This window comes from Apium graveolens, unplaced genomic scaffold (genome assembly GCF_009905375.1).
Source record: "Apium graveolens cultivar Ventura unplaced genomic scaffold, ASM990537v1 ctg7099, whole genome shotgun sequence".
NCBI classification, from domain to species: Eukaryota; Viridiplantae; Streptophyta; class Magnoliopsida; order Apiales; family Apiaceae; genus Apium; species Apium graveolens.
Window position 1 is genome coordinate 1 of NW_027420037.1, and position 20,070 is coordinate 20,070.

The following is a 20,070-nucleotide window of genomic DNA, read 5'->3' on the forward strand; positions in this document are numbered from 1 at the left end:
AAAATTCAGGGAAATATCTACATCCGTGACAGTACTTGGAAGATGCAAAGTTAGCAAATTTACCTGGACGGCATCTGCTGTTGCATATCCAGCAGCTTGGCCTCCCATAAATTAGAGACCGTTTCCAAAGCCACATAGAAGTCCAGCCAGTGACGCCCAACCTCTTTCGTCCCAATCTGAGAGATAAGCCTTGAATGATGATTGAGGCAAGTTCAAAACAGGTCGGTACATGAAGTGATATTCAGAATGATGGCTATCACAAAACAAAAGGTTGAGAACCAGAAAAATGCTGTGTACGCACTCAAGTGAGGAACACCTTCTCTCAGAGTGTCCCATTGGTCATTTGTTGCTAGGTTGAATGCTGGAGAAAAGAGAGAAAGGCAAAGTCCTGAAAGGAAAGTTATGCCCAAACCAATATAGGTGCTCCTCCCAAATACCTAAAAACAGTGTCACCACAAGTCAGTGACAGGCAAAAACATTTCTGTATGGGGATACCAAAAAAATAATTTTATAGCAAACTGTGGTTGATATGTAGTGCAATCTACAATGGAAAAAACATAATTTGAATTAAGAGACGAATTATAATAAGTTCTGTAAATATAGAACAACATAGTGCATAATATTAGATAACCGAACATACAACAGATAAGAGCTGTAGTTTTGTGGGAGTACTAGATCAAAATAAACCAAATAATTTCTTGTTTTTTTCAAATGAATTATTATGTGGGGGAAGTGGGAACCAATAGCAAATTGAACCAAATTGGTTCCATTATTTCCAAAAATTATAATTAGTTGCTCAGTAGACCAGAATGAAATGATGGGGGAACGGGCACCCGCTGCCCCCCTCCAGACATCGACATCTTCGTGACAATGCGAGTAACCAGCTACAAGATTACTCAAATGAAAAAGATCATATGATTATACATATGGAGATGTATGACGTGCTACCAACTTTCAAGATAAATGTGAAAAATTCAACAAATCGACAATTTTCTATACGGGGAAGGTTTTAAGCACAAAAGTTTTACCAACCAGGTCAAGCGGCACATTGCTGAAATAATTGGATCATGCTACAGCAGTTTAAAGGACCGCATCAAGAAATGCCTTAAATCAAGAAAAAGTTTTCATAAAACGAAGTTGTGAGTTTGCGGGAAAAATAGGAGACTAAAATCTGGCACAAATCAAATACATTTTGATGCAGAAATGCGCCTGGACCTCGGATTAGAAGATACAAGTTATCTAGGAAATGACTAATAAAAAATGAAGCTTAAACAAACCTTAATTGCTCTCCTATTTTCAATTTCTAAAAGAAAGTCGACAGTTCCAATTTTTGCTTTCTCTGTCATGCCAAAAACATTCTCTATATCTCTTCCAACTGTTATTGGACAAGTTTCTTCAAAAAGGGGAACTTGTAAGTCCCTGTAAAAAATGTTCAATATTTTGATACGAACTAGAAAATAACGAACAAAAAAAAACAGCAATACAAGATCAAAATACATTACATACTTACGGTCACTAGAGAGCTTTGAACATATCTTCATATTCAACAGCCGGCAGAACCCTTTAATCGCATATTCCTTTCTCAATCTGTAGCTTAGCACAAAATTTATCTGTATCAACAGCTAATAACTTGGCATTTGATCCACGATAAGCACCATTAACAATCTTTAAGAGGCCGCCAATTTGGGGAATAACTGTCTGAAGCTCCTCTTGATCCACTCTAAGGACATGCTTAGTGTCAATCATTTCAATTTCTCCCACATACTTATGAATCACTTTACGAACAACGCCTTTTTGCTTATAATAACCTAGAGTTTTACTCATTACCTTAACAACATCCCCTCCCATAACCAGTAATCCTTCCTGTTTCTATGCTCTTTGGCCATCTCTTGCTCCCTCATCAACTCATCCAAAGCCGATGTTTTCTTAGTAGCATCTTTCTTACGTTTCTTCTTCTTACTCCCCCCAGTTTCCCCTCATCAAAAATATTAGAAAATGGAAAGTTTGAGGCATATTTTATATATGTTCTTGATATGATTTCCGGAAACTAACACTTGGAGGTTGTTCCTTGACATGAGGACTTAAACTTTCATATTTAGATCTAAGATCTTTTCTTAGTGGAATCCATGAATATATTGAGACAAAGTTGCTTGTTTGAAATGAGTTATGGGGATTTTGTCCCATATTGGTATTGTAAAAGAAAGATATTGAGTTTATATAGCATTTTGTGTTAGTGTTGTTTACAACTACTAGCATAAGTGGAATGCTTGTGTGGCCTAGTGCTAATGAGAACTCTTATATTTTTCTTTTCTATTACAAGTTAATTATTTATATTGATTATTTAATTATTAATATAAAATATATTGAGTAAGGATTATTTTAATCATACTCTGAATATATATATTTTATAAATATATTAAGTAATCTGGATATAATATAAATAATAAGGAAAACCCATTTTTTTTACTTTTTCTGTTTTGTTACTCGGTGTACCACATCGAGTAAAATAGAAGAAGAGTAACTTGAGATGCCTATATATTGAGAGGTACACTTGAGATAAAAATGACACAAGTCTCGGTGCCTACCTCGCAAACATATATGAGTTGCATAGGTTTTTTGGGCAAACTGAGGTGCGAGTCGCTGTTGATCATTGTTGGTTCTGTGGCCAGATTGATCTGTTTTGTTTTATCCTGGAAGCGATATTGCTGCATTCCATCACAGCTTAAGTGGGGGGCAATAATCTCTTCAAGAACAGTCAAGTCCTCTTGAAGGGTTTGGCGACTCAGCTGTTGTGTCTTCTTCTTATCAGAATCTGGAAAGCGATAAGAGATAAGTTTTCTTTACTTTCTTTGTCAATTACAGTCTTTATAATTTGTTATTGCCTTCGTGTTTTATTTCGTTAGTTGGTTATTTGCCATGTTCTTTTTATATATATAACTGCCCATTGTTGTTGTGTAGTTAGATTATACCCAACAAAAAATCAGTCTCAAACGCTCCCCTTTTTCCTTGTTACCAATACTCTTGGTCACCGCCCCAGGCTTAATCTTAATCTTGCCACCATCACTTTCACATCTCTTAAACAACTTAGCCTCATTCGTCAACGTTGTTGTTGTCATATTCTGTTGCGCACGCTCAATCTGCCTCATAATCTCCCTATCCTGCTTCTCATCATCCACCAAATCAGCCCTAACCCTCTTCCTCTTGTCCCTAAACAACCTCTCTGAATCGCTATTAACATACCTAATAAACCACCCCTTGAACGTCTCCTCCACCTTACACTTCCCCGTCTTGCCCAAATACTTAACAAACCAGTCAACGTCACCCACTGCGTAGAATTCATATGAAGATGATGCCTATCAGCAATATACTCATTATAAACAGACGTAGCCGCAACACGACTAAACCCATGACTCCTCTTGATATGCTCCAAAAACGTAAATTCAAACTCCTGCGAATAACATTCAACAACAAAATTAGGGTTCTGACCAAACACATGCATCTGACGTTAATGACCTTTACTCATACAGTGACATTTAAATCCATTCCCATCTCGACATTGTTTCTCACACATCTGACAACACCATTGTAGTTTTTCAAGCCCTCTTGCTTTCATTCGATTTGCTATTGCCTTTGGGCTTAAAAAATCATTCTTTCCCATCCCGCCGATTCAGACAATAACAGCGCACAATTCAATTCAAATAATAACGAGTATGTTTATCAATTAAACCATAGAATATAAACAATACAATAATCAGTTCGAGACTTACAAAAGTGTCGATGTCAATTCAGCTTCAAGCCTCTGTGCCAATATAGGTATTTATATTATCGGATAATGTACAAATCAGACTCCGATTGAAAATCGGATCAAGTCCAATATATTATACTAACCTTGTTTATAATAAAAATATACAAACTTAATAAAATATTAATAATTAAATCGGTCAAATAATTTTTACCTATTAATAAATGATTATTTTCGAAAAATTAAATAATTTTTAAAACACTCTATAAATAAGTTTTATCTTTTAATAAATGATTATTTTTTATAATTTCTATTCATGTTACTAATTAGTTATTTATAGTCAAACTATGATTATTTTGACTCATATAAATAATAAATATAATTTTTTTGCGAAAAAAAGAAATTATTATTTTTTTTTAAAAAAAATTAGAAAATTACTTTATTTTTATATATAGCAATTCCGTATACCATTACAGGTTTAGCCAATAATAGTCGATCAGTATTTTATATTATAATAGCCAACCATTTAGTTCTCACCCGTTGGAGTGAATCGACGGTTATAAATTTTTTTATATAGAATAACTAATATGCCACCCTCAACCTTAGTTATCATTTTACTAGAGCTGTTCACGAATCGAGCCGAGTCGAGTTTTGACATAAACGAGCCGAGTTTTTTTTTTTTTTCTGACGAGCCGAGCCGAGCCGAGCCGAGCGAGCTTTCTTATCGAACAAAAAAACGTGTTCGAGCTCGAGCTCGTTAACTAATGAGCCGGACACGAGTTTCAAATACGAGCCGAGCGGAGTCGAACTCAAGCCTATGAGTGAGCATTTCCCGGTTCAGAACCGAGAAGCGAATCGAACCGATCAAAAATTACGGTTCTAGTTCGGTTGTTCACCAATTCGGGTCCGGTTCGGTTCTTGTTTTTCTAGAAATTTCGGTTCTCGGTTCGGTTCGGTTCTTATAATACTAGAACCGTAAGAACCGAACCGTATATAAATGAATAAATACAAATATATATATAAATATATATATATTACGTATTATGTTTTCTTATTTATAATATTTTGATAAATTTTAAGAAAAATATGAATTTTATTGTATTACTCGTTTCTTTAAATATATTTGGAGTTTCGAAATTTTTATAAATATTTTTGTTCTTATATTAGAAAATAATCGAATTTAAAATGATCCGCCACTAATAAAAATCTTTTTTTTACTAAATTACCCTCCATAAATAATCAAAACTAGTCAAAATTTAAAAAGTTATAATATAAAATAATATGAAAAATAAATAAATATAAAATAAAATATAAATTCGGTTCTTTCGGTTCGGTTCGACGGTTCCGGTTCGGATCTTACATATAAACGGGTCCGGTTCAATTCTTGAAATATTGTTATTTCGGTTCTCGGTTCTTTCGGTTCGGTCCGGTTCTGACCCGTTGCTCACCGAGGCCATAAATTAAATGAATCGAACTTTTTTGACCCACATTAACTATTTGAAGGCCAGCCCAGATTGAAGCCTAACCCAAAATTATCAAAAAAACCTAACCCTAAATTAGACACACACAATCGCACCTTTTCCGAAATCACCGTCGCTCCTCCTCCGGCCGATGGTGTCTCCATGGTTTTATACTCGTTTCTCCAACAAGTGTATGTAAATAGGTTGTTTACAATCTGCCATTACTTCTGTTACCGATCCATTCCAATTAGAAACTAAAACAGCTTCGTTCATTTGTTTTTGTAAGTTTTTTTCAATTTCATAATCTTAAAAGTTCCGATCATTTGCATTTTTATTTTCTTATAGTTTGTTCAAATATAGGTACATGATTCATGTTTTATATTTATGTAATTGCTTACACATGTCCATCTACAGTGTAATATAGTTTATTAAACTGAGCAGTTATTAAACTTTAAATTATCTTCAAGTGTTTAGTGAAACTCCTTTAAGTGTTGGCTTGCAGAACGCTATCGGAAAGAAAAGTATTTTTCTAAAAATAGAATTGGGGATCTGTATATTTTGTGCCACATGAAAAGTAAGCCGAAATAGTTCTACGCTATGAAACAATAGAATTATGGCCCTTATTCTCACAATTTGGGGAGAGAAGGCCCAAAATCTCACAAGTTGGATTATATGGCCTTTTCTATCACTCAAAAACGTTAATAAATTTTGCGTTTATATTTATTTACATATGACAGTGCTAGCGTAGTGGTTGTGTGGTACACATCAGTGCTATGTGCGCTTGGTCACCAGTGTTCGATTCCCAAGTGCACCATATTATTTTTTTGAATCAGCACAAACGCAAATAACTGATGCGTGGCCTTCAAATAAACGCATCAAAATCTTGCGTTGAACCATTAACGCAAAATTAAACAGCGTTTTCTGAATTATTTCACAAGCAAATAAAATCAATTATAACTCTTAAACGCAAGTAATAGATGCGTTTTTCGTTTGAATTGGAAACGCAAAAAAACATTGCGTTTTTAAGTGATAGAAAAGGCCATATTTCAGCGCGCGTGAGATTCAGGGCCTTTTCTCCCCAAATTGTGATACTAAGCGCCATTACCCGAAACAATACTAAGTCCAAAAATTACTCTGTACCTCTAAAAAGACTTCAATCATTCAACCCTTGAATATAAAGTGATTCAGGATATAAACTGGATTAGAATAATCATGATCGAGTCTCACCTTTTTACCACAACATTCCGTTGTCACAAACTTACAATTTGTATTCATAGATCTAGGAATATGGTTTGAATAACACAAACTGTACGTTTCACCGATTGCTTGTGTCATTCCTTATTTCAGCATGTGAACTGAAAGCAGGCTGCTTATAACAATGTTATCATTTGCCATGTTATAGGCTCATAGCATGTCTTGTGCTCCAATTATTATTTTTTTTTGTGTTTTTATGAATGAGTTGTTTATAAAAGATTAATCTATTGTATTAAAAGAGGAGTAGTTAGTTATCTAATGTGTTTTTTATATTCTTGCTTACAAAGGGATCTGATAAACTTGTGACTGCATATTATATTAACATAATGATGGATTTGTCACTAAGAAAGTAAGTGGAATATTATGATAGTCTTATTTAATTTGTTGGTTGGCTAACTTCATAAAAATTTGTCTTGTAATTGCAGGAATGAGGTCATTTAGGTTGTTGTGACCTACCAGTCCAGATAAAATGTTGTGCGCCCATACACTACTTGATTGTTTTTTCTAGCTTTTTAACTTTGTTTGATTTCTACTAGGAACTACATTTTTACTTTTACTTTTGGTAAGATTAAAAAATTCTTTTTAATATGGGATTTAGTCTTTCATACTTTTTTGAGTTTCTTTTTTTTATTAAATATTGTGCCTTTAAATATTTTAGGATTTGAGGAGATTACCCATCCTATTTTAAATCAGATATGACGTGGTCGTTCATTGTGGTTACTTGATTACAAGGAGGGTGTGGAGTAAGATCTACAGCTATTGAAGGTGGGAATTAGGTATATATCTGCTTATATTAATTGTTATTGTGACAAATGATGTTTGTTTGTTTTTCTAGCTTCCAATTGGTTTGTTCTGCTGCACTTTAATGTTAGAGCGTATGATTGGGCTTGTACTGAATTTTGATACCTATTTAATTCCATGGACCAAGGATTAAAAAGTAATTGCAACATATGGTAACTGCCTGTGCGGATGTAATTGTTTTGTACAGTACATTACTGTTTAGGGGTTTTTTAGTTTTTTCATGTAAACTAGCCAAACGAAAATTGTTTATGGTGGTAAGAAAGATTGTGGAAGAGAGAAATTTGGGTCTATAAAAAAGGGGAGAAAAAGGTTTAGGGTCACCATTTGATTTCATTGACGTGTTGCTTACTGAAAAGAAAGAATCTTCTTGATATCTTTCTTATTTCAACTAACAATAAATCAAAAGATGACTAAATTTGTGATGATTGAGCATTTCATATTATTATCAATACATTACGAAATTGTTTCTTTTGGGGGCCATAATTTTTCTTCTATATGCTTTCTATGACTAACAATGCAAAGGGTGAGAAGAAGATAATATGCAGGCCTAGATCAGTTTTGCTGACAAAAGTCATGTGCAACTCACAGGCCAGGAGCTAATATAAAATTTTAAGAAAGCATGAGTTGATGTAACTAATACAAGTGGTAATGATCCTTCATCACACAAGGTATAACAACGTTCCCACCTGGGAAACAAATCTTCTTCAGCTGTTGTACTTTAATTAATATATATTTTTTGTATAATATATCGATCGTTTAACTAATAAATTTTACTCTTGACATCAGCACTGCATTAATTTACAAGAATTAGCCCCAAAACCTGAACTTTAAAAAAAAATAATTGCGTGCACTATGTAGCTGTATAGTGTATTTGTATCTCACGACGGTCTATATTCAATTTATATTTGAATGTGATTTAAAAGGATTTAGCACTTCTTCGATGTTGACTGACCTGGTTGGTTACCTGGAGCTGGAAGTTGCACACCGGCAGGTATGCAATAGATCGGCTTCATTTAACTGTACATTAGGCAGAAGTTGCGGATGATTTTGATCTAATTTGGTAGCTATTATCGATAAAAAACACGCGGGAAAAGCTTGCAATTTTTGGTCAACTGATTGCACTAGATTCAAAAGCTTATGATATTAACAGAAATGTGTACTGTAATAGACCTTAATTTTTTACTTGCTTCCGGTTTTAATATTACCCTTGGTTCAAATTACCTGTTAAATGTGGGAAGTATTGAACCTCCACATAACTTTAGATATTTGGCACAATATACATAGCAGCTTATACTGGACTGGTGAACACGGTTAGTGCCCCAGCTTTCCACTTTTACTAATGATTCAATATCAGATTGTTGTAGCGTATTTAATTTTGTAGGCAGACAAAAGTTTGGTTATTAAAAAACATTGGATAAAGTAGATCATTGTTGAGCTTGTTAAAAATATATGGTAAAACACAATTTGTACAATAATAAATTTTTAATTCAGTTCCTATTTAGTACTATCCTTCTTTGAAATATGTTTGCTTTAGTAATATTTTGTTTGTGAATTCCTGGAAACAAAATTCTCTCTACGGAAGGAGTCGGTAACCGGTGACTTCTTTCAAGGCATGGTGACATCTTAATTGCTTGTGCTCTTTTTTTACGCAAGTTGCTTCATAGTTAGTAGATTCATTTTCTTTAGTAATATCCCGAAAAAAATGGTTCATCTACCTTTATATATTAGAAGGCAACCAAGGTTAAAAAGGGATAAATAATTGTACGTGAAATGACTGATGTATCCCTACTTCACTAATAATAACAGATGCCACAACCAAATACATGTATCTGTATGTAGAAGCTGTACGTACATCACATAATTAGGTCCTCCACTGCTTTCTTAAAGATCTTACTTAAATCATATTCTTATTCTAATGTGTGGCCCTAATTATGTTTAGTGCGATTGATTGTTGAGAAAGTGAGGGAACCAATCCCCCTTCCCGTTCCTTCTATTCTTTTGTAGAAAACACCAGTTTGTTGACTTTCTCTTATGTTTATATTTCTGTCAAGATGTTACTAGAGTTTCTCTTATAATTACTTGGAAATATGGTTGCAATGAAGGCATTCACTTTTTTGGTTAAAGAAATTTATCTACACATTCTATATAAAATACTATTTCATTACATTTATTGTTCGCAATAAAAGATCTAAGCATATGTTTTAATCTTGTTCCATGATTTTTTTTCCAAAGACCAAATTCATTGTGTAGTATTTTGTTGTAGTACATAACTTGTTATGTTCTTGTAATTAATTTTCTGCTATTTTTAATTTTGAATTCATTGTTTTTAGGACTAGAAAAATCTTACACTTAACTTTACAGTGACCAAAGAACAAACAAACGTGAAAGGAAAAAGATGTACATCCAGGCTCTCATGGATGAGTACGTGGATACGTTGAGTTGAGCTGAACTGAGGTAATCTACTTATACTTTCATATATTACAAGACAACAAATGTTGCAAAATACTACGAAAGAAAAGTATTTTGTAGACAACCGGGGTACTTCTAAAATTGTGGATCTCGAGTAGCTCGATAATTATTATTTCTCGTAGCATAAGGTACTTTAGAGCAATATACTTTTTTGCTGCTTCTTTTGCACAAATTATACACACACACACACACAGAGATAATATGTGTGTGTGTGTATGCTGCTGTTTTGAAACAGAATTTGCACATATTCTAGCTTGATTTAGAATCTGCACTTCTAATACTGTTGCATTTGCCCAGAATCTGACTATTTTTTTCTGTTGCCATACTTATAATTGTTTCTTCCCAGAATCTGCATATTTCTTTTTAAAATCCGTTATTTAAAATAAGAAACAACTACATTTAATCAAAATTTGGTTAATTTACTGCTACTTCTGCATATTTTTCTGCTATTTTAAACCAAAATCTGTTACATCATGTTTGTGTAAAATCATTAAAGATGTGGATTGCATAACCAAAAAATTGCAGATAAACAATGGTGTCAAAGTTAGAAAGACTAGAACTAATATATCCTAATTAGTGCAATATCCCAGAAATGTACTTTGTCAATAATTTCCATTTTCTTTCCAATATTTTAGAATTGTGTTTCCCAGGCTCTCTTCTGAAGATATTTTTCCTAGTGTTCATTTGCATTATGTATAAATTCAGTTACCTCCTTTCTTGGTTTGGTCAAGATAATAATCTTTCTTTTAAGCAATTATGGGGGGACGGAAATTTTGGAAAGCTTTTGACCCACAAATTAAGAGTTTTTCCAAATATTTCTTTCATCATCTGATTAGATTAGTATATGAAAAGTGTACGCAGTTAGCCTGGATAAATCCTTGTAATGACATAATTTATTCATTTAATAAGTTCTCTTGTCTCTTACCTAGGTGTGACTTTAACATTATTCCCAATATAAATGTTGCTCTCATAATATATGACTGAAAGCTTTTGTTTTAAACAAGTTTCTGGGAGATGGATGTATTATAAGGAGTACATACTAACTTTGTTTGGGAGATACAACACTCTTAGAATTTAGTCAAAATGATTAACAAAAAAGGAGTATCATATTGGTCAAGGCATATATACAAAGATGTCGCAACTATAGGATCCTCTGGAAAGCTCGTTTTTATTATTCTTTTTAATTGAATTCGAGAATTATAAATCATTTGAAAGGTTGAGGCATTTGTCAGCGTAGCGAGTCGAAGCCTTCCATTTATTTGCTTCCCCCCTTTTCCCCCACCCTACTCTTTCATTTCTGCTAAAGCTTCCCCAGTTTATTGGATTAATTGATTGGATACCTTATGGGATTAATTGATTGGATACCTGAGAACTATAATCTTTCCTCAAAACAGCTTCTGCGATGATAGATAATAGTCAGGTTTGTATCTATGCCCCCGACATCCAATTTTAGACTTTGAACTTATGCTCGTCATGAAATTTGACTATAATAATTTCTCTATGAGTTTAAGTTGTTTAAAACATCATATTAGTTTGAAATTATATTTTGTACATTTGTTTAATTTTTATTAATAAATTATATACATTTTAGATATACAGACCACCTGCGTCACATGTATTTCCCTGTGGTTTTAAAAAAAGTTACCACACCACTTTAGCTAATAAGGTTTGTGCATGATCCATCATAATTTGTATATGAACATTCAAACTTGGTATGATTTCATTTTTTTTAAATTTCTTTTTCTCAATCCAAATTTCAGCTATCTTTTTCACCTTTGCTTTTGCAGAGTGCTTATAATATTTAAGTATTTAAAGATATTTGATGTTATGAGTTACGCCCGTACTTTGTATGAGTTAACATAAAGGTCCGTGCCTTGCACGGAATTTTAAGGCACGGGCTTCTACGCTAATTAATATATATTTATCGAAAAAACTCAAAATACAACTAATTTATGTATTAGAAATTGGTAAGTAGCAGTTGCGAAGAAATACATTACACAGTCACCCCCTCCCTCGTTACTCATCTGCCTTCCGCCTCCGCTTCCGCCTCACAAAGTACTCACAAAATTAAATTAGTCTGTTTCTTGTTTTGTGATTCGTTTAAAACTTGGGTATGTGATTGTAATTTGATTCAAACATGGGTATGTGATATTCTCTGTAAATCGCTGGATCCGATTCTGTTGGTTGGTATGTGATGTGATGTCTGTTTTAGATATATGTATATGCAATTGTAAAATTATTGATGAACTGAATAGATTAATATTAAAATTAGATTAATGGACTTGCTATTGATTGATTGATTTAATTGTTTAGAGTGTTTTTAGTTCAACCTTTACAATAACATCTTTTAATATGGACTTGTTCAATTCTGAAACATGTCAAAAATTGTTTCAGCACAAGGTAATTTGAACTTGATTTTACTATGGAAATTCTCCACATAGTATTTGTATCAGTTATCAGTATATTATGTCAGATAGTTGCTCTGAGGTTTGTCTCTTTCTTATTTATATTGATATTCTCATTATTTTCTTACTACCAGAATGAATTATGCGCACACGAAATAAAGGGACAAAACACCTTTAAAATGTTTGAGTTTGTTACTATTGGTTCTCAAGGACACCTCACACAGTTGAAGCTGTTGCAGCTATTTTGGATATTCTATTGGAAGGGAATCTTTGTCATTGTAGCTGATAATGATTTGACAGAGGATAGGTGGCTACTATGGCTTTAACTTTTCTATAATTGATGCTAAGTGATTTTTGAAATGTTTTGCTTGTCATTAGCCACTTGCAGTAAATCTAGCCTGATCATGGTTGGGACAATTCATAACTGAAGTAAAAGTATAAAATCCATCCTGATTAGGATTTAAAATGTAAGTTCTGTTGTTCATTTTATTCAACCAGTCGGTGACTCGAACCAAGCAACCCGACTAGTCGACTGGTAGACCGTACAGTCTACAAGGTGACTGAAATATTGACATGCACCTAGTCAAATACTCTAGTCGGCCTTCCTTGACTGCCTACTAGACTAGTTGCCGACTGGTGGAGCGGCATGACAAGTCTCAGTATAGACTTAGAGGTATTCTCATGAATCCAACCTATGGATAAAGATGTAAATTGTTTACTTGTTTCCGTCTTCTTTTTATCTCTCTTAATGAATGTATTAACCCCTGGTTCCTCAAAGTAACATACCTTCCTCATGATTTATTTTCTTTATCCATGGAGAGATAAGGAAGGAAACATTAATGGTTAGACTCCCCAAAATTATCTCCAACTTCTACTTTTCTTTGTTACATAACATAGCCCTCAGACAGGTTATTGGGGATCTTCATAAATGTTACTTTGTACCTTCATTTGAACATTTGTCTCATGACAGGGATAACTTTCATGTGTTACAATTTGTTTTAGACTTCACTTTTTAGTAAAAAAATTGTGATTCTTTTAAAGGAATATTATGATGTTCTATATTGTTTTCCAGCATTCAAAGACGGGAAACCTATTGGTGATCGGGTAACTGATCTATCATCATTACAGAAATAACTCATAAAGACTATGATACAGTTTCCAATTTGTGTAATGACATATTCAGCTTTGTCGTTTTGAAATGCAGGCCAATTCGATATGGTTGTACATAGTACCTTGGGGAATGAGAAGTCTTCTGAATTATGTGAAGACAAGATATGGGAATCCCTTAGTCATAATAACTGAAAATGGTAAAACTGGTTACTCAATAACACTCTGCAGAACAAGATTTTTTTTGGAAAAAAAAAGCCAATCTGACTTTATTTTTATTCCTCTTTTCTAAATGTTCATGCTAGGTATGGATGATGCAAATAACTCATCTATTTCCATTAAGGATGCGCTGAAGGATGAGAAAAGGATCAAATACCATAACGATTACTTGACAAACGTGCTTGCAGCTATCACGTAAGCCAATTCACTGCTTAGTAGACATGTTAAATCTGCTAATGTCATTAGTTAATGAAGATACTTAAAAAATCTGACCAAGCCTTGTAATTTACAGGGAAGATGGATGTAACGTGAAAGGATACTTTGCTTGGTCTCTCTTGGATAACTTTGAATGGGCATCTGGATTCAGTTCAAGGTTTGGTCTGTATTATGTTGATTACCATGACAAGCTCAGAAGATATGCGAAGGACTCAGCTTACTGGTTTAAGAGATTCTTGGCTCCAAATTAGTTTAACTAAGCTTAAAGCATTTGTAAAATCAAACATTAAAGATTCTAAAAATATCTTACATTATTTACTGATAAAATGAACTTACATTATTGCTCTGCGAAATGTTGACTTTTTAGGCTAGATCCTCGTCTCAGGTTTTGGTTTCCCATCTATCGACCAAGTGTAAGATTTCAATGTTTCTAATTTATATATAAATCCATATGGATGATAATGTTATACTATCCTCAAGGTCATCATGGAGTTGATAAAGATGGACAACCAGTTTATATTGAAAGTTTGGGTAAAGTTGATGCTAACAAGATCATGCAAGCCACTACACTAGACCGCTATGTTAAGTATCATGTTCAAGAATTTGAGAGGAACTTTAATGATAAATTTCCAGCCTGCTCAATTGCTGCAAAGAAACATATTGATCAAAGCACAACCATTCTTGATGTACAAGGGGTGGTAAACCATTCTTGATGTACAAGGGGTGGTATGTGGATATTCTCATAATACGTAGGGTTGCTGAAATTTTGATGGCGCATAGTTGGGATAGTTGTTATCTTTTACTTTAAATGCATTTCAGTCTCCAAATTTCTGTTGCTTGTTTTATAGCACACCAATGGATTTTGTTGAGTCGTCTTACCTTTGTTATTTAGCATTTTATCGCGTTTCACGTTGCTTCTTTTCTTATTCCATCTGAAAAGAAGACATGGCTTAATATTGAGAGGTACTGTGCTGTAAAATTGAAATGAGTTACCTACGTGGTTGAATGGCAGGGACTGAAAAGTTTTAATAAAGCGGCCAGGGACCTTTTCCAACGTATTCAGAGTATTGATGGTAATAATCACCCCGAGGTAATAACTTCTCTGTAGTTACACTAATTTCTTAGTCTTTCCTAATTTGTGCCTGAAGTTTTTAACTCCTTATTACTTGATTTACTGTAGACCTTGTGCCGCATGTACATCATTAATGCTGGCTCTGGATTCAGGCTACTGTGGAACACAGTCAAATCATTCCTTGACCCAAAAACTACTGCCAAGATCAATGTATGTTTGTATCCATGATAACAATGATTCTGATAGTAGTGAAGTCAACCTGCTAAACAAGGTAATGGCTTTGTATACCAGGTCCTTGGAAATAAGTACCAAAGCAAGTTGCTGGAGATAATTGATGCTAGGTAAACTTCAAAATATAAAATACGTGTAACATTCCTTTCTGAATGTCGTTCAGGAAAAGAGCTGTTAGGTTTTATGAAATAATTTTATGTAAATCCTTTCAAAATGGGCATGCATTCTCCACTTGAGCATCTCTTAGGCACCTAAAGCTAATCTCTTCTTTTCTAGTGAGCTCCCAGAGTTTTTAGGAGGTACTTGTGATTGCGCAAAGAAAGGTGGCTGTATGCAATCGGATAAGGGGCCATGGAATGATCCTGAGATCATGAAGGTTGTATTCTGTCTTCTTTCAGTTTTCAAATTTTAATATCTGGGAAATGGGGATTCATTATTTTATTATTTAATACTCTGTACTTTGTTTCTTACAAATATTACTTGCAACTTGGACAAACTCCGTGCAAGCTGACAAGTTTGCCCTTTCCCAAGGTATATACATTATCTTACCTTGCTATATTCAGATAAGTATTCCTAATGATTTTTTTGTTTTTGTTTTGCTTTAGCTCTTTTAATGTTATTCATAATCATTAATTTGAGTGTCAGGGCATTCTGGTATCAACTTGAATTATGACATTCAATATTTTTTTTGTTACATCTGATAGCTCAACACTTTTACCCGATCCATAATCCATGCAAGCCAAGTGATGGACTAAGCAGCCAGATTTTCAATGGGATGATGACCCTTTTGATGGGCATTGCGGCTATAGTCCAACTGACTAGAAATGTTTACCGAAGGCTTACTGCTGCCACTCTCTACTCCAGCTCTATGCCTGGTGCTGATGATTCTGTTAGAGGTCAGGCACATCCCTACAATATGCCTTCAGTAACTGTATCTCACAATGACTACTTAATGAAGATGAAGCGTATAAGCAATCTTGAGGAAACAGTCATCATTCTCAGCCAGAAACCGGCAACAATGCCGAATGCAGCTTTCTCTCGTGTCCATGATCTAGAACAAGAGATTTCAGCTACCAAAAAGGTATAGGTTTAGTTGTTTTTTTCAAAAAAATTATTAATTGATGATTAGATCAAAGAAACAACAAAATCTTGAATGGTGTTCATATATGTTGCTGCACCTATGTCTAATCATGGTATCTGTTCAGGATCTTGATGATGCCCTTGTGCAACAAGCACACCTCATAGCCTTCATGGAGAAGAAGAAGAAAAAGAAGTTTATTTTCTAGAGTGCAAAGTTGAATGTATTAGTGGAGGTATATACTGTGCTAAGCTAGAAGTTGGTAAATATGTCATTATTTTCATTTCAGAATTACCTTGTTAAGTACCCAGTGTAAAGCATTTTGTATTTTTAGAAAGGACTATATCCAATTTCCTCTCATTTCATTTGTATAAAGTATAAACTCTCTGGCATGGTTCTTGGCTGCTAATAACATGTGTTTTGGACACCTCATTTGCGTGTCTGGCATATTCAACATCTTTTCAAAAAAAAAATGGTTCACATCTCGATAAATATTTTCCCAAAAATACTTATCTTTGATCAATAAAAAGTTTACCTCGTCCAAAGTGTTCACCAAGTTCTCGTAGCTTTTTAATATTCCTTCCGTCCCATTATACGTTTCCTATTTTGACTTTTGACACTATTCATGTAAAGCGATTGACTATTAATTTATGTTTAATCTATAAAAATTAAATATAATCATGAGTGATAACAATCCGTATTTATGAGTACTTTAATATAATGAAATTTTTATTTAATAGTAATACGAAATTAAAGATATTAACAATCAAAAGTGTGCGGTGATAAACGTGTCCAACACAAATAGAAAACGTTTTTAGGGACGAAGAGAGTAATATATTCTCTAAAAGAGCATTTTGAAATACGCGAGCGGTTACTCAAAAAATCATCTTGATGTATATAATCATCTTTTTGTCCAAATTTACACTTTTCTCAAATATGCCCAAAATCTAAATTTTTGCGGTACATATCTGGAATGGAATTGAACACATCAAGCTCCATGCTTGTTGAGTTGAGAAGAGAAACTATCCTAGTAAGTGCGTCGACCACTTGATTATTTTTTTCACTCTTATGTCTTAATATGAAAGCATATTCTTGTAAAGTGTAATCCATTTTGCATGTCTTTCACCTAAGGTTCCTTGATTGTTGATATGTTTTAGAGTTTCATGATCATAAATTAGTATAAATTTTCTTTAAATGAGGTAGGGATGTCAATGACGAAGGGCTTGGACTATGGCATAGAATTCAACATCGTGTATATAGAGTATCTTTTCTTGCTTCATCGTATACAAAAAATCTATTTTTTATACTCTACTATGATTCTATGAAATTACGAATATCTCAAGATTGATATGTGAAACAGTACTTGTATAATAGAATTCTAAAGTATGCATGGAATGGAACTTTATTTAATTTAAAATGAAGATCCTCAATAATACATAATAAATATTTGAATTAGATGATGATAACTCTGTTTCTTCCCGGGTCTTCTCCTCTCTCACATATGCTAGAACCCTGTCCACGTGGTTTCTTGAAGAAGAAGAAGAGAGAAGAAGGAGCTTTTCAAAATATGTATAGTGGTGTGTGTATAGGTGTGTAGCAGTTAAATGTTTTTCAACCCCTAAAATCCTCTTTTTGGGGTCTTTTATAGGTCCCGAGATTTAGGGTTTTTGGGGTTTGTACCTCTTCATCCTAACCTTTGATCATTCTTGGTTGGTGAGTGATTGGACGGCTTGGATCGACTGTGGGGCTGGGTGTCCTTCTTCCACCAGTATTGTCTTCGGATCTTTACATATGGACGGCTCGGATGCAATTGTTCCATTTTGGGTAACATAAGACAGTTGACATTTTTGTCATGTGCCGTGTGGCCCCGGGGACCACCCCAATTTGGGTCTGGGGTGTCTCTATCTGGGCTTTTGCTTCTTTATTTGGGCTTGATTATTTATGGCATATCATTTGCCTCTCATTCCCTTATGCGGGTTTCCTGGATGGGGGAGTAGTCTTCTTTTTCGGAGCGTGTGTTATGAGCTGCGTGATTCAGAATTTTTTTTACATTTTCCCTTTGATTTGCGGCCCCTAGCCTCGGGGTGCTGTTGGATGCAAGTCCCCGGGGTTGTGTTTGGGTAGGCCTTTTGGTTTTTGTCACTTGGAAAATTTTTGCATTTTTCTTTTGATTTGTGGCCCCTAACCCCGGGGTGTTGTTGGATACAAGTCCTCGGGGTTGTGTTTGGGTAGGCCTTTTGGTTTTTGTCATTTGGAAAAATTTTGCATTTTTCCTTTGATTTGTGGCCCCTAACCTCGGGGTGTTGTTGGATACAAGTCCCCGGGGTTGTGTTTAAGTAGGCCTTTTGGTTTTTGTCACTTGGAAATTTTTTGCATTTTTCCTTTGATTTGTGACCCCTAACCCCGGGGTGTTGTTGGATACAAGTCCCCGGGGTTGTGTTTGGGTAGGCCTTTTAGTTTTTGTCACTTGGAAAATTTTTGTATTTTTCCTTTGATTTGTAGCCCCTAACCCCGGGTGTTGTTGGATACAAGTCCCCGGGATTGTGTTTGGGTAGGCCCCATGATTGAGCTGGCAGGTACATATGTGATAGGTGCACAGTATTTTTGCGTTTTCCCCGAAATGTCAAGTGACGGTTGAGCTTCCTGTAGGAATATATGTATACATATATGTATATATACGAAACGTTGCAGTTTCCCCCCTTTTTCTCCTCAAAAGTCGCGCCTGTTAAATAATTACAGTGATGTAATCATTAACTGCGGTGGTTATTTTCTTGACGCTCAAGATTGTGCCACGTGTCTTCATCCGACGAACACGATCGTGTGGCAGTTGAGTGGGTTACTATCATGTGTGCCTATAAATACTCCTGTCGTGCCATTTCTTTTTCCTTTACGCCATTATAAACACCAAACACTCTCTGCAACTTTTCTTCGAGGCAATTTTGGGAGCTTTTCTCTTTGAAGCCGCCTATTTCTCCTGCTTTCTTGTAAGTTTTCGAACTTTTCTTCATTCTTTTCTTTCTCGTGATTGTTTAATGAATACTTGTAGTCTGAGCCCTTCGAATGCATGCGTTTCGGTCATCCGAATTAGTTTACTTTTGTTGTGTCGAGTTTTGGTGAATCGAACATGCTGTTGTTTATTGTTTAGATTTTTAGGTTTTGTTTGCATAAACGCAATTGATGTTTGTACTGAATCTGGGTTTGTGTTTTGGTGTCTGAATAAGAGGTTTAATTTCTTCAATAAAATGGGTTGTTCTCTGGCTTTTGTGGTTGTTCATGACTTGTATTGTAGGCGTATATATGTATGTATAGATTGTAGGATATACCTTGGTGTTTTGATTCGAAGGTTAATTATTTCTGAGTGGCTTTCTGTTTTTCTTTTTCTCTTTCTTTTCTTTTACGAAATGGCATACACTCCAGGGTTATATGGTTAGGAGAGGGAGAAGGAAACAATTGGCCAACCTTAAATGTAGACCCGACCGCCCCTACTTTGGATTTCCCGACCAATCTCCAAGTGACTTTCCCCGGAACCAGAGAACATGCCTCCCCGTCGCCAACCTGTAGTTGAGGAGTTGCCCACTTTCCTTTTAAACCGCGGACAGACTTTGGGTAGAAGAGACGGGTCTTGGGAAGATATAGACCACTATTTTGTTCAGACCCGAGAGAATAGTCCCCCACATGATTACTATTTTAGGGACCTTTCTGTTTATAGGCCCGGGGGAATAGAGCCTTATGATGGGGTCCGTATGGATCAGCTTTTCTATAACGCTCCCGGGATGGGCTATGTTCCAGCTCCCCATCACCCCGACCTTTCGGAATATACCTTCCAGCAAATAGATGACTTAGTGAAAGCCGTTTTTCACTTCGGGGATGATATGGGGTGGAGGTGGCCCGAGCCTCATGAGAGGGTTTATCACCGTCCTGTGGGTGGTTGGGTAGCTATTCCTCTAGAGCATCTTCGTAGCATGAGGCCCAACCTTCACCAATTCATCAGGTCTTTATGCCGTGATGTCTACGGG

General features: G+C 34.9%; 1 protein-coding gene, 1 long non-coding RNA gene and 1 pseudogene across 21 annotated transcripts; 2 read left to right on the top strand and 1 right to left on the bottom strand.

The window, feature by feature from the left end:
- Positions 1-1,515: 1,515 nt before the first annotated feature.
- On the bottom strand, positions 1,516-3,929 carry LOC141703779 (KIN17-like protein; annotated as a pseudogene).
- A 1,357-nt stretch (positions 3,930-5,286) lies between these two features.
- Positions 5,287-13,241, top strand: LOC141703778 (uncharacterized). 18 transcript variants are annotated; one of them, XR_012567668.1, is made up of 9 exons: positions 5,287-5,483; positions 6,882-7,018; positions 7,115-7,232; positions 7,846-7,925; positions 8,181-8,364; positions 8,840-9,711; positions 12,266-12,438; positions 12,520-12,804; positions 13,204-13,241. It is a non-coding gene; the product is annotated as an uncharacterized LOC141703778 (long non-coding RNA). The 18 variants fall into 18 exon arrangements; XR_012567676.1 differs by lacking the exon at positions 12,520-12,804 and having other exon boundaries at positions 13,204-13,236; XR_012567666.1 differs by lacking the exon at positions 13,204-13,241 and having other exon boundaries at positions 12,510-12,928.
- Positions 13,242-16,481, top strand: LOC141703777 (beta-glucosidase 6-like). Of its 3 annotated transcripts, none has more exons than XM_074507204.1 (6): positions 13,595-13,652; positions 13,750-13,830; positions 14,686-14,763; positions 14,854-14,955; positions 15,037-15,086; positions 15,253-15,486. In XM_074507204.1, the coding sequence occupies exons 2-6, from the start codon at positions 13,807-13,809 to the stop codon at positions 15,386-15,388; spliced, it is 390 nt and encodes a 129-aa protein (XP_074363305.1). In that variant the 5' UTR covers positions 13,595-13,652; positions 13,750-13,806; the 3' UTR covers positions 15,389-15,486. The 3 variants fall into 3 exon arrangements, with proteins under 3 accessions (XP_074363304.1, XP_074363305.1, XP_074363306.1); XM_074507205.1 differs by lacking the exons at positions 13,595-13,652; positions 13,750-13,830 and adding exons at positions 15,681-16,057; positions 16,182-16,481 and having other exon boundaries at positions 14,559-14,763; positions 15,253-15,507; XM_074507203.1 differs by lacking the exons at positions 14,686-14,763; positions 14,854-14,955; positions 15,037-15,086; positions 15,253-15,486 and adding an exon at positions 13,242-13,438 and having other exon boundaries at positions 13,544-13,652; positions 13,750-14,026.
- The last annotated feature ends 3,589 nt before the right edge of the window (positions 16,482-20,070 follow it).